Source organism: Sesamum indicum, linkage group LG5 (assembly GCF_000512975.1).
Source record: "Sesamum indicum cultivar Zhongzhi No. 13 linkage group LG5, S_indicum_v1.0, whole genome shotgun sequence".
In the NCBI taxonomy this organism is placed as follows: Eukaryota; Viridiplantae; Streptophyta; class Magnoliopsida; order Lamiales; family Pedaliaceae; genus Sesamum; species Sesamum indicum.
The window spans coordinates 152,274-170,482 of NC_026149.1; the positions used below are offsets into that span (position 1 = coordinate 152,274).

General features: G+C 30.1%; 3 protein-coding genes across 5 annotated transcripts in view; 2 read left to right on the forward strand and 1 right to left on the reverse strand.

Moving 5' to 3' along the window:
* LOC105161346 (zinc finger protein ZAT5) lies at window positions 3,661-4,747 on the reverse strand. Its single transcript, XM_011078997.2, has one exon. It carries the CDS (start codon window positions 4,615-4,617, stop codon window positions 3,814-3,816), a length of 804 nt encoding a protein of 267 aa, XP_011077299.1. The 5' UTR covers window positions 4,618-4,747; the 3' UTR covers window positions 3,661-3,813.
* LOC105161347 (aquaporin TIP1-1) lies at window positions 14,503-16,193 on the forward strand. Its single transcript, XM_011078998.2, has 2 exons — window positions 14,503-14,963; window positions 15,607-16,193. Exons 1-2 carry the CDS (start codon window positions 14,580-14,582, stop codon window positions 15,979-15,981), a joined length of 759 nt encoding a protein of 252 aa, XP_011077300.1. The 5' UTR covers window positions 14,503-14,579; the 3' UTR covers window positions 15,982-16,193.
* LOC105161350 (E3 ubiquitin-protein ligase MIEL1-like) overlaps window positions 17,820-18,209 on the forward strand; it is a 3,730-nt gene continuing 3,340 nt past the window's right edge. Inside the window, exon 1 of one of the 3 annotated variants that reach the window (XM_020694084.1) lies at window positions 17,820-18,184. The gene's annotated coding sequence lies outside the window, so the exon portion shown is untranslated. The remainder of the gene's footprint in view (window positions 18,185-18,209) is intronic. The other 2 variants (XM_011079003.2, XM_011079000.2) reach the window with 2 other exon arrangements.

An 18,209-nucleotide genomic window follows, 5' to 3' on the forward strand; every position in this document is an offset into this window, starting at 1 on the left:
TTCCTTGGTGTTTTAAGTTTTTATTTAAAATTATTTTAATCTTTTGCGTTTATTTCTTAATTTTAGTGTTCTTAAATTTTTAACTTTTATCTTAATTCGATCTCTCTAATCATTTGCAGCGAAAATATGGCCGAAGTTTAATTTTTTGAAGGATAAAATAGTTAATTTTGAGTTTGATTTTATCACTTTAGGCCCTTAAATTGGTAAATTTATTAGATTAATCTTTTTTATATAAAGAAAACTATTTCTTTATATTTTTATATGGTGAATACGATGTAATTATCTCGTATGGAAAATATAAATTTTGAACTCTTGTTAACATAATATTAACATATTGCTTAACTTAAAATAAAATAGTATTTTTTTTATTTTTAAAAGTAACAAAATAAATTAATATTATAAATAAATTTTATAAAATTTATCTAATCTAAAAATATAATTAAAAAATCTAAGTCTATTTTTTAATCCATGTCAAATAAAATTAAATCTTAACAATGTTATTAAATATTAACAAGTACGATTTTATAAAAAAAAATGATCGAATGTACTTTTATTAGATTATTTAATTTAAAAACATATAAAATTAATTGTAAGAGGTTTTTATAAATCTATTTCTATAAAATGTGACTATATATATTTAGAAAACTTTTTAAAACAAATTTTATATATATAAAATCCACCAAAAAAATAAATTAAAAAACATAATCTATCAAAATTCTTGTTCTAAAATTCAAATATTTAATAAATATTGTTATGGTGTAACTTTTTAAGACTTATGTTTAAGACTTGATAAAAAAAATTACCGACTTAAAGTTTTTTCTAATATTTTCATATAAGATAAGTTCTATGAAATTTAGTCAAAATTTAGGTTGTTTTTTAACTACTAAAAAGAGAGATCTTTTATTTAAATTAAGCAATATATTATTATTATGTTCGCAAGAGATCAAAGTTTTCATTATTCACATAAAATAATATAATAAGTTATCTTTTTTCATGTAAAAAAAGAATTAATAAAGAGATAAAATTAATTTATTGGCTATTTTACCCTTCAAATAATCAAAACTTGGCACCATTTTTGCCGGAAAATAGTCAGAGGGATCAAATTGAGATAAAAAGTGAAGTGTAAGGTTAAGGAAATGAACTTGAGGGACTAAAGTGATTCTAAATAAAAATTTAAGGGACCAAATATAATATCTATCCTAATTTTAATTATGAACTGTATTTCAGGTTATTTAATTATTAGAATTTTTAACAAATTTGGATATAAATATGAAAAGACGGTAAATCAAATTTTGGGATTACTTCACACATTTTGAAAAGCCCAATTCAGAAAGGCCCAATAATTTCTACAGGGCCCCACTATCCATATTGTTTTCTTAAAAAAAATTATCATATCAACTTTTAAATATTTAATTCTTTTAATTTATTTTTTTCTCTTAAAATCAGAATAATTCTTTAGTTTTATTATAAAAGAATATCTTTTTATCGAACCAATTTTTGAATATCCAAATTTACCGTTTAATTCATTTATTCCCTTTCCAAACTTTTTTGTTAGATTAGTACTTTCAATATTTTTAACAATGTATCAATTATATTTTTTTTCCTCTTAACTGCTCGTTACTCCATATTTTTCGGTTATCTTCATCACGTTTATTACAATTTATAATTATAATTTATTTTATTTTATAAATTATATTTTTCTTATCATTTCACACTATAATTCTTTTTTACATACTTGATGGACAACATGCTATGATAATTAATTCATGATAAAAAGTACCAAAAAAATAATTTTACTTATTTTTTTTAAACGATTATAATTATACCAGGAATGCTAATCATAACAATTAATATGTATTAATTTTTAATCATAAGGGCATTTTGGTGAGTTCATTATAAAAAATAAATGAAAACTAACAACTTGAGCTAATTATTAGATTGCTGTTAAAATCAGAAAGATATTAATAATTTTTTAAATAATAAAAAGATATTTATAATTATACTAAATTAAAAAAAAAATCATTGTAATTTACCCTATAAAATAATAGGAGAAAAGAATTTGAAGCCGGAATTTGAGGCAACATAGGATAGGAGGGGTGGGAAACTGGCAGCAAAGCATCATGTGTCGTCCATCTCCCTTTCATAGTACCACCTGAATCTGAATGTTCCACCCAAAGTGATCACATGATTAGGTTGTTTAATCCGTGACAGGTGTCAAACTGTCAGCGTTTGATTTGATGCAAGTACACTGATCCATCATCTTATTTTATGCAGTGGATAATGTTATAAACACATTCATATTTAACTTAGTTAAGTGTTTAACATTCTTGCCATGCATCTTCACAGCCTCAACAAAACGGTGGCGTTTGCCTGTCAATTACAAGTACGGACTAGTTGGGGAGAGGAAGCAATATTAGTCATTCCATTAATAATTACTTAATCAGACACAAAAATGAACTTTGATCACTGTTATTAATCAAATCTGCAAACAACACTACGAGTAATTACTCACCTGATACTTATAACCCGGAATTTTAATTTAAATCGAGTTTGATCGAACTTGAGTCAATTATATGATAAGTACAATACATTTATCATGTAACTTGTGTACAATTTAGAAAAAAATAATCAATCACACAAATATAACACATTTAGTTTGATTAGACCCAACCTAATTTTGATAAAAGAAATTTCAAATTTAACAATATTTATAATATAATTAATCAAATTTAATTCGACCAAAAATTTTCTCGCACGAATTTAATTAACAAGTGTTTTATCTCATACTCTATATTACCAATTATGCATGATAAATACATAAATTATTTTCTTGAATATATATTTACGTGGATCATATATATTCAGAATGCATTCATAATGAAATAATAAAATACGACACTCAACATTCAAAATAAAGTAAAATATTAAAATATATATATGTGTATACTAATATAAAAGAAAGATATTTTTCATTCATAAACGACAGTTGTAACATCAATGTACGAATTTTTTTATCGTGTCGACGATAGTACTTTTACTATTATTATTTTATAAATGTAATGTGTTGATGTATATATTTTATTTTTATCTATAATATATTTTAAAATATAAAAAAATATTTATTATATATTGGGCAATTAAGACAACGTATCACAATGACTTATAAATATAAAAAGGAAAAGGGGTAGCTGATGGAATAAGGCATGATGTTATACTTGGCTGAAGGTGGAAGACTGATCAAACCCAAGCCGACTTCGCTGTCATACTCTGGACACGCTATGTCTATATATATAATATAGAGTGAGAGAGAGAGAGAGAGAGAGAGAGAGAGAGAGAGAATTCATTCCAAATGCTTACTTCTTTCAATCAAATAGATGCAACTTTAATTATGTAAGTTAATTGGTGCAGGAGCAAAAATATTACTTTTTTTTTAAATTTATAAAATTAAAATTATAATTTAATTAGGTTATGTGCAAATCACATATAATTTTTTAGTTGAATTGACTAGAAAATGACTCAAATTATCAAAAATTTTAAAATTACAAAACTAAATTACGAAAATCAATTCGTGCAAACAGAAAACGATACCCTTAATTATAAGACTAAAATTGAAACTTTTCCTATACATAAAAGAATAGAAATAATCATGAATTTCTTCTATATATAACATTTTGGTGGAGATACAAAAGAATCAAACCCTAGCTACTAATTAACAATGGCCCTAAAACTAATTAAATATTAAATTCTTGCTGTATGCATGCATGCTCAGATAAATATTAATTCACAAAAGAATTTAAATGAATTTATATCTGTCTAGTAATGGCAATCAACCAATGGGGAAGCAGAGAAAACTATGACTTGTTCTGTTGGTCGGAATGAGAACTTGGATTCTCTGTGATGATCATGATCTTCCGGGGCAGGCAGATTCAGGTCTAACGACAACAGATTCCTCGGCCTCTTCGCTTCTTGAGGCTCCCCGTGGTTGCTCGCTGCCGGCAACGGCCTGTGCCGCCGCATGTGGCCGCCTAAGGCCTGACCGGAGGTGAATTCAGCACCACATATTGAGCACTCATGAACCCTTGTCTTGTTCTTGTTGGGGCTGCTCGGAGTTCTGCTCGGAATTTGAAGAGAGAGAATTGTAGTGTCGTCATGCTCGCCGTCCGATGGAGAACTTTCTTGCTTATGATCTCTTGATGATGAAGCCTTCTTTTCATCTACGGCTATAATTGGCTTAGTGGGTTTCTTGTGACTCGCTCTATGGCCACCCAACGCTTGGAATGACTGGAAACTTTTGTTACACGTCTTGCACTGATAAACCTCCGCTGCCGGGCTCCTGTTAACTGCCGCCGCCTGCTTCTGGTCTCGTCCTTTGGCCAAGAGAATCAAACAGTTGGCCATATCTTCTTCCTCTTCGTCTCTATATAATCGTGCCAGCTCAACCGAATCAGAACTGCCGGCCGAAACCTCACTTACAACACCACCACGAAAACCCACCCCATACTCGGCGGCGGTGGTGGATGAGCTAGTGGCCATGGTTATTCCAAGAGGCGACGGCGTCCTTGGCCGCTTGCTCCTCTTCCCCTTAATCATAACCACTTCTAACTCTTGAGCTTGCATATGTGATAATTTCTCCTTAATTTCTCTCTGCTTCGGACCAACAACAAGTACGAGAAAAATTAAGGAAAGAAAAGGGTGTTCTAAATTTGCACTTCCGACTTACCAAAGTTTGCAAGAATGTGTGTGTGATTAGTAATTGAGCAAGTAGTGAGATATACATACATATATATATAATGTATATATATATGTATTGAGAATCGGTTGGCTTTGCTTTGAAGCAATTACTTTTTGGGAACGATTCGTTGTGGAGGATTAGAGTGCAAGCCTGGCACCACACAATTTGCGCTACCTTCACCACTCCACTACTTCCCCCCTCTTCTTTTTTTTAATCATAATCACAATATTAATATTAATTAATTATTAGTTTATTTCTTCTTAAATTAGTATTTATTTAATAATTTTTTATCCTTAATTTTGTTCTTCTATCAAATACTAGTACGTAAAGTATTTTCATATATGTTGTGATTTTATCCCACTCTGAATATTTATACTTCACATCAAAAAGTTACTTGTTCGAGCGTCCTGTAATATTTAATTATCTTTAAATATTTTTTTAATTTAAAATTATTAATATATTTAATCAATTTTTTATTAGGACGGACATTTGTGAGTCCTAATTAAGCAGATTCCCAGCAGTAAAGATTGATTAAATTTTGTTAATTAAATGATATGGATTGCAGCAGAGCAGCCCACTAATTACGCCAATGATTAAATTAATTGATGAAATGTTATGGTTTTCACCCCCAATGATTGCATGCAGCTAGTAAAGTACGGAATAATGGCACGTTCCCTTACATGCTATATATATATATATATATATATATATATTCTATCTATACTAATACGAAAAACAAAAATTCTTTCACATTCACAAATAACGGTTAATGATACATCTGCACTAGTATTTTGTAAAGTCAAAAATATACTTCATGATAAAATAACCAACTTATTCAACTTTTTAAAATTTACATTAATTGATAAATTATTTTTTTTGTTCTTTCTTTTTATTAATATAATGTACTGGTTTATATATTTTACTCTTATTTATATTATATTTTAAAGCGTAAAAAAATAGTTATTATATGCACGTAGGAACAACGTGTCACATCCCCTTTAGAATTATTATACTACCACTATACCAAATTATTATAATACAAAAAAAATACCTTCAATTTTTCAATTCATGTTAAATTAATGACTCAATCAAGTTCCTTTAGAAAATTAATTTCATGCAATTACATGGACTCAAAAATTAAATTTAATCCCATTTTATTTAAGCTTATTGTTAGCTGAAATAACATAATAGTATTTATTTTTACATGTATATATAATCATCATTGTCAATAGAACATATATCATCTAAATTGTCAATTTTTAATTTAATTTGAGAAAAATATGTATTAATAATTAATACATTAAAAATGTTACCAAATAATTTTGCGTGTGGGTTTGTAAGGAAATGGCAAATTTTAATATAAAGAAACGATTATGAATTTCAATAAAATAAAATATTACTAAAAATTATGCTTGCAGACAGTGTGTACCACTATATCTAGTATATAGTACAGAAATTATTCAACCACTTTATTCATTAGTATGACATTTATTACTTTCACGCGACCTCGAACTGATTTAAGTATCGGAGAGTTTTTCCTAGGGACCATTCATCAAATCTACCTATCTTTTCTCTTTTCAAGTCTTCCAGATTTTTTATCTGAACCATCCTTAGAGCGAACTCGATCTCCTATCCGATCAATTTTACAATCGTATAATTATTAGAAAAAAAAAAGGGATTTTAAGTCAAAATAAAGTAGCTGTGGACGATGTTCAAGTGCATGTAAAATGTCAATAGGGTTGACTTAAATTCCATAATCATTACCTTAATTACTATTTAATTGCATCAAATGCCCAACACATGCAATGTTAATAATACCCAAAATTATTCGTAAGGAAAAAAAAAAAATATACGTGCAGTCCAGCACGTATACACACTAAACTGCTAATCATAATTAATGTTGTAATTAAGCAAATATTATTAATCTCAATTAAAGTCTACGTCACTTATTAGTAGTTTAAATACTTAATTAAGACATATATAATTATTAAAAGCGTTCTCATTATATAATAACATATCCATTATTGAATCCCAGATGGAAAATGTAAAAAAATTAAATAAATTAAACATATACAGATTAGAAATAGGGCGGTGGCTGCACAAAGCATCTACACTACAGTACCCGATCAGCAGAGAGATTCTTGGCGTAATTTGGATTATACGTGAAAAATCGGCGAGGAAGAGGAAGGCACGCCACTGTGTGTGTTTGTATTGCCAGCATAAATAAGTAATAATTACACTTAGACCCCTCTTAAAATCTAAAATCATATTTTTCCACAAAAGCTTTTGAAATTCCATTTACACTCCTAAGAGTTCTCTGTTTTGTTAATATTTAGACAAAAAATATTGATGTGAAAAAAAAAACATAAAAAAATTTAATTTATACCCATCATTCAGCATTTTGTATATTTTACAAACAAAAATACCCTAGTAATATTTTAATACTTGTAAGGGGTAAATATAATATATGTAAACTCAAACGGGTATAACTATAATACAATATTTTTTTTCCTTATTGCTATTGGATAAAAAATAATCGTTGATAAATGAAAAAATTAGTTATATTGTCAAAAATTTATACGAAATATTGAATAATGTGTAAAATTAGAAATTTAAGTATTTTTTTTTGCTAAAATCAACATTTTTTGTGGAATCCCTGATAAATTAGGTTCAATTATAAATAAAGAATCTCGAAGGGGGTAAAAGAATAATTTTAAAAAATATATAATTTAATATTTTTAAAGTGATCTAGCTATAATTAACCAAAAATAAAAATCAGTTGTAGTCCGTACGTAAGGCATTTATTTCTATTCTTTACTTTCTTTCTCTTAGGAGGAAAAGTTGCTACAAAGAAACCAAAAAGCATCGTTTTGATTGGTAATTGTGTGTGATGGATTTTGCTTATCTTATTAGTATTGTTATTCTTTTGAACGCTTTTAAGCTCATTTTAGTATCATATATCCATGTAGTAGCATCTCTTATGATCAATACTTCAACTTTTTTATTAATGTACTATATTTTAATATTTGATTTAATTCTAAACACGTAGTGTATCTATAGTTATAATTTTTTAAATATACAAAAAATAATAATATATGTAGGTATATATTAAAGAAAATATGTAGGTAAAAACGTCTCACATTGATTGCAAACGAGATATTTGAACGGCTTATAAGTTTTAAGACCTCATCTCTTAACGAGATATATTTTTCATGACAAGACCGTAAAACTTATATGTTACCTCAGGCGGATAATACCTTGCGCAACGGGACACCGATTGCTAAGTCACACGCCATATTATTTAGCACCATCTATGAGAACAAAGCCATGTGCCCATCCCAAGACCCTCATCTGGAGGGTTGATGATGTAGGCAAGCTCCCACATTGGTTGCAAATGAGGAGCTTGAGCGTTTTATAAGCCTAAAACCTCCTCTCCCTAGCGAGACATTTTTTCATAATAAAATCATAAAAGCATGTCGGTGAAATTATTTCCTTTTTCACAGTAATATATACTTGTCAAATATTTTACCAAACTGCAATATTTTGGACGACATTATAAATAAAAAGCAATAGAACTAACGAATAATGATGCTATTTTTTTTAATATAAAAGTAATATCATAAATAATTCAATTAATTCATGTAATATTAAATTAAAATTGTTAAAATCAGAATAATTTGGGTGATTGATTATTGGAGCTCCACTCTTTGAAATAATGATCAAATCATAAACTAAACTATTTATGCTAAATTTTGAGTTCCAAATTAGTTAACACCACGTTGTACAACATGAACACGTACTGCTACTAAATGTTTTCTAACTGCTCCAATAATATTCTAATTAATAAGCAAAATAAATTTTCTTTATTTTTTTTATCTGTTTAATTAAATTTTATCTCAAAATAATTTCTCAAGCTATTCATCTATCTATCTAATTTATCTAAATGTGTTCATTATCTAATTACTCGATAAAATCAAATACTAGGTCTAGCATTTATATAACCACATACGTCTACATATAGACTCAAAGCAACAACGGCTGCTCCTACGAGACCTAGCCCCTCTACTTCATCACTCTTTCAAGCTTGAGGTCAAAATTAAATACATATTGTATAATGTAATTTTTATATAAGTGGTGCGTATAAATTAAATAAAATAATTAAAAAATAAAATAAAATAATTTAAAATAAAAAAAATTCAATCCGATCACACAGACCTTTTATTGCAAAGACCATATAATTAGTTGTATTGATTAGTCCATCAAGACTGACACTAGCCAAAAACGTCAATAATAATTGAATCGATAGACATAGTTAGCTGTAGGGGTGGCAATTAAATGCACAATGCAGCATGTCCAATTAATCATATAGTCTTGATTGTTTCTCCGGTTCTTGCAAGCTCATTTGCGTGCTAAACCAAGTAATTATAATAATAATAATAATAATTAGTTTAACTTAAGTGCGTCTTTAGAGGAAGATGTTTGATGATGAATTAGCAGGAGAGAGAGGTAATTAAGGTACGTGCAGTCGCTGCTACCTGACTCTATTTCCAGTCTCCGCACACACACTGCCACAGTGTCATCCAATCATGAATTAGAGTCAAGTCAACCATATATGTCTCCTTCTACTTGTTGCTTATAATTACTCTTCTCCACTTAGGCATTGCCTCCTGAATAATTTGGCGGCCGAAGCCCGAAGCTTCACTCTCTCTTCATTTGGGTCGAGTTCCTCTATAACTTTGAGTTGACTTCAAGAACAAATGGGTTGTAACTTGGTAATGATTTAAGATACGCGTCTCACCAGTATGTCGAACTGAATTATTGATAGTTGGCCTACGCACACAAATTACTAGGTTAGTTGAGGAAAATCATTCGAAGTTTACGTCAATTTAGGATTCGAGGTTATAAGGGGTCGTATCTTTATGTGGAGTGCGATCTTGTGGTAATAAACGTATACCTGTTAAATGAATTCTTTATTATTTATAGACACTCATGTATCTGTACAGGCTACGTATCAATAGCGTAGTCATTGGATGAGTGTCAACTTAGTGGCTATTTAATCTGGTTGTCGGATTAAATGGGTTGGATCTCAAAAGACGCGGATCTTTAGAGGTTTTGGGCATTTTTTTTGTTTCATCTCGAGGATATTTTGAATCTTTTTCATCCAACACTGTCGTTTCCTAGATAAATTACGTGATGATTCAACTTTATTTATCTTGGTCGCGGGTGATTACAAATGACTAATAAATGAAAAAAATATTTAATTAAAAATTATGTTGGTAATTATTATTAGGAGTAAACTATGGGATATTTACACAAGTTACCCTTAATTTTTTAAATAATTATACATACACCCACAAAAAATATTGACATCATTTATACAAACCACCCCATTTTTTTTTTAAAATTCCACATACACCTCTAAGAAATATTTGTCATTATTACACAAACTACCATTATTTTTTTGCTATCAAGAGTGGTTTCTACAATTATGCAAAAAGTTGAAATGATTTGTATAAACAAACAGTATGTCAAGGGATGTAAATATAATTACCCCTTACTATTATTGATGAGTCGATGACCAATTAAAAAAAATAGCTTTAGATAATAGTTATTTATATAAGGCAAAGATCACACTTTTGATCCCACCAAACAGAGTGATTCTTATTTTTGATCTAAAATTTTACAAATTGAACACTTATAATCCCAATACTCTAAAAAAAATAATATTTTCGGTTCCATTCGGTTAAATATTAATGAAAATGGTACGTGTTCACAATGTGCAGTAATTAATCAACGATAGTTGGAGGCAAAAAAAGGCCCTCGGCCATTAGTTAGTTTGTGAAGAAAAAATTGGCTTCAAAATATGGATTAATTATATTTTTATTATAAAAAATAGTTGGAGGCAAAAAAAGGCCCTCGGCCATTAGTTAGTTTGTGAAGAAAAAATTGGCTTCAAAATATGGATTAATTATTTTTTTATTATAAAAAAAATAAAAAAATTATATTAATATAATTTTTTTTAATATTATAATATTATTATTACGAGTCGCGGTTAGATTTAAAATTGATTTTTTTAAAAAAGATCGTCAAGTCGCAATTTTGAATCGCGAATTGATGTCGTGATTACAATAATATAAATTTAATCAATATCGCTTCTTGGGGAAATCACAAACCCCCTCCCCTTAATTTCTCCCTCCATTTGTTGCTCAGACAAGAATCAAATAGATAAAGCAAAATCCCAACTGGATCTAAATAAATCCTACAGAGTCAATGGGCTAGCCCAGATCAAAGCCTCACTTTATCATTGAACTCGCATCTCTTTATCAATTGTCACAAAACGGATCCTACTCCCGGCCTGATTCGTGCATGGTCTAAGGCTGGTTCCAGCCTCAATCGGATCAATTTATGAATTGGGTTTGAATTTAAAAATATATTCAATTCGAATGCATTGAAGGCTTAATACCGCTTCAAAATCGATCATAAATAGTATTAGATTGATCCCGACCAAGTTTTTTTGGACTGGTTAGTGCTGGTCTTGAGTCGGCTATATTGATTTAAGTGAACCAAAAACTTGATATGCAATTACTGAATCGAATCTGTCGATTATATTCAGTAAATAACCAAAAAAATTTCAATTTGATTAAGTACGGTACAATAAATAAAAGAATTAATAAAATTTTTTAAAAAAATAAAAGAAAGGAAAAAAAGACCTGTATAGGCATTTAATCTAATTCCAATTAAAGTAAAATTTAAAAGTCCACTGAGCATCTAATTCATAACAAGATTCAAGAGAGTCTTATTTAAACTATATTGGAAATTCATTACATAAGCTGAAAATAACCCAAAAAAAAAAAAAACAAAAAATACCTACTCAATTAAGAATTCAATACCGGCAATTATTAAAGTGAATAATTGAAAACCAAAAGAATTTATAAAAAAATTGAAGGAAATATTCTGACTTAGAGTGAATAGGACCTTTTTCTTTTTATCAAATTGAGACATTCCAATTGAAGTGGTAAACGTGTCTTTAACACTTTCAAAAATTGGTGCATTTAGTTCTATTGGGTTAATACTCATTTAATTTTGTGAGCTGATGATTTGGTTTTTGAGGGTGGATAGGATAGAGCAGTTGGAGGATGAGTGTGTCTGGAAATCTACAAGCCAGCCTGGTAAGGAAAAGTTCAACATACTGCATGTGCCATTTGTCCTTCTTTCCACATGCTGCTAATTTGGACTGGATCAACATTTACAACTTCTTCATGTATTATTATTGTTATTATTATAATTTATTTGATTTCATATATTAAAAATGCGGTTTGTAATTTGATTGGTGCTCCGCTGTAGAGGATAAAATTAATTATACAAATATCTCCTTAAACATTACATTAATACCCTCTAAGGGTGTAGCTGCAATTTCAATTAAAAAAAAAAACACAAGAAGTATATGAATAATTTGATATAATTTATAGAGTTTGTGGTGGTAATTTACCGTTAAAATGATGCGGTGGGTTATTGGGTTGAGTCACATCAACCAAAAGGTTCTCAATCACTTATGGAACTTTACCACTTCATTAGAAATAAGCTAATTATGCTCCATCCTACCTAATCATTGCCCACTTCTTTGCTCCAATATTCTTTAAATAAAAAAAAGTTTTATATAATTGATCCAATTATATATACAACCAATCATATATTAAGAAATCTCAAAACTGAATAAATACATTAATAATTATAAAGTAAAGGGATAATTACAGAAACACCCTAAGGGCATTTATGTCTTTGGAAAATTATTTTAAAAGTTGACCTAGTCAACAGGGGCATTTTTTAGATCTTAAAGACTGTCAGGGATGATTTTTGTAATTTTTTAAAAGACAAGAATGAATTTGTGTAAAAAGGCAATAATTGATGGGGTGTAATGTAATTATCCCTAAATTAAAAGTACACATTTATAATAAATAAATAGTTACTGAAGTAGTAGACCAAGTACTAAATTTTTGTCTATTTATTTTGTTAATACGTACGGTTCAGTATTTAAATGTATTGAATGATATAATGATTCAAATTTATTTCAAAAAAATATTCCAATCTCTAATATTCTGTCTACTTTTCTTAATTATGTTATTAGGTGGGATGAGATAATCTTGTTTAAGTGGAAACTAACGTGATAATGTTGTTTAAGTGAGAATCTTACATGACTAAACACTTGATGGGCTACCATTCCACAACTATTAGTGGCTACTTAATCATATACTCTAATTTAATATATGCTTGTCGTCGCCGGTATGTACGTAATTCTTGCGGACATATAAAAAAGAACTGTGGTAAAAATGAAGAGAGAAAAGAAATTTTTTGTTAGAAACAGACTTGGTGTGAGGTGAAAAGAATCAAGTTTGTAAGAAGAAAAAAACGTGAAAAGTGAGACGAGAAAAATATAGAATAGTAGGTTGAGAGGGAAAAAAAATGGATTAAGGGTAAATTTGGGTATTCAAAAGTTAGTATAATATTTTCTTTTTTTCTTTTAAATGAAAGTGATGGCCTATCTAGCAATAATCAATATACTAGTTATTAATATTAAATAATTATATCTAATCAATTACAACTGTTAAAATAGAACAACACGTACTATTAAAATTAAATACATTTTATTTATTGATGGAATTCGAACCCATAATCTTAAACACATAAAATCTTAGTTTTACCAATTAAAATAAGGTATATAGAGCGGTTGGACAAAATGTTATCTTATTTGAAAAAAATAGTGTGAATTGGGATCCCATGTTATGAGCTCCTCAAAGTAGCACATAAGAAATTATTAGATGTTTCCAGACACCAATTAAGAAAAGAAAGACAAATTCCACCCCCCCATTCTATGATGAACTGCTTTGCTGTATAACAAATAATGTCTCCTCCATAATTACTATCATGTCATTAATTACACCCTATTTTTTTCACTAAAAACAAAATCATTAGTTTATATAGTTATTGATTTTAGTCTCGTCTAAAGAAATATACGTTTTTTTTTTAATATTTAATATTTTTAATATGTTCGGTATGTGAAATTTAGATTTTTTTTAATACAACCGAACATGTGAAGTTTATTGTGCCAGTGGACGAGAATAAAATTTGAACTCAAAATTTTTTATTTGACTTATTTACTCTCGTCTAAAACTTAAAATCATCAGAGAAGATATTATTCAATATTTAATATTTCCAACAAAAAATAATATATTTGAAATATATTAGATAATCAGTGTTTTTTTTCACTATTTTTTCTACCTCTCCGCCACTATTAATTTCCTTTAGTCGTAGGATCAGATTAGATTTTTTATTTCGAATTATGTTGTATCTTTTATTTGATTTTATACTCCACTCCACGTATCTAAAGATGTCGTTATTTATTTTATTTAAAAGAAGATTTTGTATTCGTAAAATGTATATGTTAATAAAATATATAAAATTAATGTAATAAAATTTAGAATTCAAAAGTCGCCTTCTCATAGGATGATAAATTTAAATTCAAATTAAGTTTGGTTGAATTAAATTGATCATACATCAAATGTAATGTATTTGTCATGTGTTTGATTACTTTTTTTGAAATTGTACTAAAATCATACGATGAATACATTATTTTTATTATTTAATTAATTTAAATTTAGACATTTCCCGTAACAGTCTCATCCAAATTTTTTCATCCATTCTTTTACCGGAACGGGTTATAGCAGGTGGCGAGCACCCTGGAAGCTGTATATAAATGCATGAGATGTGGAAACCAGGAACCATACTCAGAACTCTCCAGCCCTTCTTCCTCTACACGAACATCTCATCTTCATCAATCGCATAACCTAACATGCCGATCAGCCGGATCACGGTGGGAAGAACGGAGGAGGCGACTCGCCCCGACGCCTTGAAGGCCGCGCTGGCGGAGTTCATCTCAACCCTACTCTTTGTGTACGCTGGGGAAGGGTCAGGGATGGCTTTCAACAAGCTCACTAGTGACGGCGCCGCCACACCCGCGGGCCTCATCGCTGCTGCCGTGGCACATGCATTTGCCCTTTTCGTGGCGGTTTCCATCGCCGCCAACATCTCCGGCGGCCACGTCAACCCCGCAGTCACTTTCGGGGCTTTTGTTGGCGGCAATATCAGCCTACTTCGCGGCATACTGTACTGGATTGCTCAGCTGCTCGGCGCAGTGGTCGCTTGCTTGCTTCTCAAGTTCACCACCGGAGGCTTGGTGAGTGTGTTTCAGTTAATTAAAATTTGGCCCCAACCTTTTATGTTAATTAGTTACTTGCACTATTTTCATTGCATTTCTCGATTTTGGGAGTGTTTGCACGAGCTTTTTAAAAGCGTTTTTCAATTTTTAGATTCAAAAAAATGTTTTTGAGCTGTTTAGTATGCCAACTTCTACTTCCGAAACTGCTAAAAAAAAGTATTTTTATGCCAAATGCTAGAAGCACTTTTGGCTTTTTTGTTAACAAATTCAATTTTCTTTTGACTACTTTACCCTCAATATAATAATTTTATTCCGACTTTTTCCTTTTAATGTACTTTTAAATTACTCATCTAAAGCTGATGTTAGAATTTTCAAATAATTTGAATAACTAGGGAGATGAGGCCTTAGGGTTTATAAACCACTCAAACTCCTCATCTGCAATTAATATATGACGCTTGTCTACATTATATATCCAGATGTATTGGGCGATTAACTTAATTACGTCCCTTAATTATTGAATTTTTGATGTATTAAGCATTATTATTTAAATCTCATTACTTTTCATTATGCATAATCTGATAAGGTTTTCATTAAATCCTAATTAGCTTCATAAATAACTATTTTAATTTGTTTCTTGGTTTTGTTTATTTATAATATACAGACTACCTCTGCCTTTGCATTGTCATCTGGGGTCAGCGTCTGGAACGCCTTCATCTTTGAGACAGTGATGACTTTTGGGCTAGTGTACACCGTGTACGCCACCGCAGTGGATCCCAAGAGGGGCAGTTTGGGAACAATCGCACCAATTGCTATCGGCTTCATCGTGGGCGCCAACATCTTGGCTGGTGGAGCCTTCGATGGGGCGTCAATGAACCCAGCGGTGTCGTTCGGCCCAGCCGTGGTGAGCTGGAGCTGGGACAACCACTGGGTCTACTGGGCCGGGCCTCTAGTCGGTGGTGGGCTTGCTGGGCTCGTCTACGAGCTTTTCTTCATCAACCAGACCCATGAGCAGTTGCCAACAACCAGTGATTACTAAACGGTGCAAGGGCTAAAAAGTAAATTCCCACTCTCTGTTGTTTCTTGTGTATGTAATTCCGTTTGATTTTACATGCTTTGTGTTCTAATTTGTAATTATTGGTAGTTTGATTTGATCGGTTTGGATGATGTTCGTGTGATGAGTCAATGGGCTGATTGTGCTGCTGCTGTGGCCCAGTAATGTTATTAAAGATTCCCACCTCTTTCTTTCTTCTTTCTCCTTTTTATTTCTATCTAAATACCGAAAATTCAAACTTAAATCGAGTTTAATCAGACATAAATTAATATATAATAAATATAATATATTTACTATATAATTGATATATAAATAAAAAAAAATAATCAATCACATAATAAATATAATAATCTTAATATATGATTAATTTAATTTGATTAAACTTGATTTAAATTAGAATTTTTCATCTCAACAGTAATAACTTTAATTAAAAAAACAAGAATTATGATAAGTACTAATGCACCAATCAATTTTTTGGTTTGTTTAATTTAAAATACTTATGCGCAAACAAAAATTATCTATTGATTAGAACTGAATAAATGTCATTCGAGATTTTGGGCTATACATTATTTTTAATTAATTATCTTCAACTTGTTGTTGGGCCATCTGATTGTAGCATTGGGCTATTCTGGGCTCATCAGAGGTGGAATGTGCTATTGGGATTTAGACAATGGTGTTTGTGCTAATTTTATTTTTGGAAAAATTATATTTTCTTTTTTTGAGATTGAGTGTACTTATACGTAAATTTCTTACAGTTTGAAAAATTATATTTAGCACCTATCAGGTTTGCTTTTATTTAGCAAATAAGTCCCTTCATTAGTTTAAATTCACCAAACTTGCTTATATTAAAAAAAAAAAAATCTATATTTACCCCCAACTGACTTATCACTGATTTATTACAGATTAAATAATTTTTTTATTGATCAAATTACCCTAATATGTCTTCATGCATTCATGTACATGAGGATGTATATTTCAATGTTATAAGGGTAATTTAGTTAAAAGAACTTGTTTGACCTGTTATAAGTGAGTAATAATTCAATCAAGGATAAATATTAATTTTAATTCAATTTTTATTATTAATATGGACAAATTCAGTGTATTTTGACTAATAGATCGATGGATAAATTCCTTGTTCAAAGAATTACTACAACATCAATATTTATTTTTCATTAAATCAAAATATTATAATAATGGGTATTATTCTTCATGCCTTGAAAGAAAGTCGAACATCAACTAAATAAAATGTGGGAGCAGCATTTGAAGTGGGCTACTGTTGTGAAAATGAGCATGCTTTCGAATTTGAGGAATGTGCGTGAATGTCACACACTTTTGCGTGCGTGAAACAATACGTAAGATACGGAACCGACTTCCAGTAAAGTAGGGCCCAATCTCTGTCAGCAAATCTTACAAAAATTTATCCATTTGGTTGTCGAAAACACCAGCCCACAGAGTATCTCTTCCCTTCTCTGACCAAAATATCCCTGCCTTACCAACAATTTCCTCCGTCTCAGAACAGTATATTATGAAGTTGAGCCCAACACGTAATTATTTAAATTTATTTTAACTAACAATATGGTATTAATTCAGTGTCATTATTACTCTGATCCAGTTTAAATTAATTTTAATTAAATTAAATTTACATAATTTAATATTTTTTAATTTATTATATTATTTTTACACTAATATCTGAAAAAAAAATCTTATGTCCGAGTCCCGACCGTTTAATTATTAAAATGAAAAGGTGAAAAAAGGAATAGAAACGCATATGATTATGGACAACAACACATCAATCATCATTGTCACCGAGAAAGTAAGAAAGAGAAAAAAAGGGTCACACACATGTGAAGGCTTAGTCCTTTTTGATCTTCAAACCCACACTGTGGTCTATAAATACGCACACCACGCGCACGTTATCACACTCCAAGAAATCATATTCATAACATCAACCCCCAACTAACTATAATAACGTCTCAAATTCATACCGCTGGCCTGGGGTTCCTCTCCAGGAAGTTCACAAATTTCTTGCCTGTGATTCGCAGGCACGACGTCGTTTGTAAGCATTCCTCCTTCTATTGCTCCTATGGTTGTTCCGTTTGTGCTGGTGAAGTTGGCGTAAGAGCAATATATGAATCGTGTTTATGCTGCCGTCTCACCTACCCTACTTCTCATGATTTTCAAACTGGTGGTTCGTTTATTTTGTTCAAATTGCG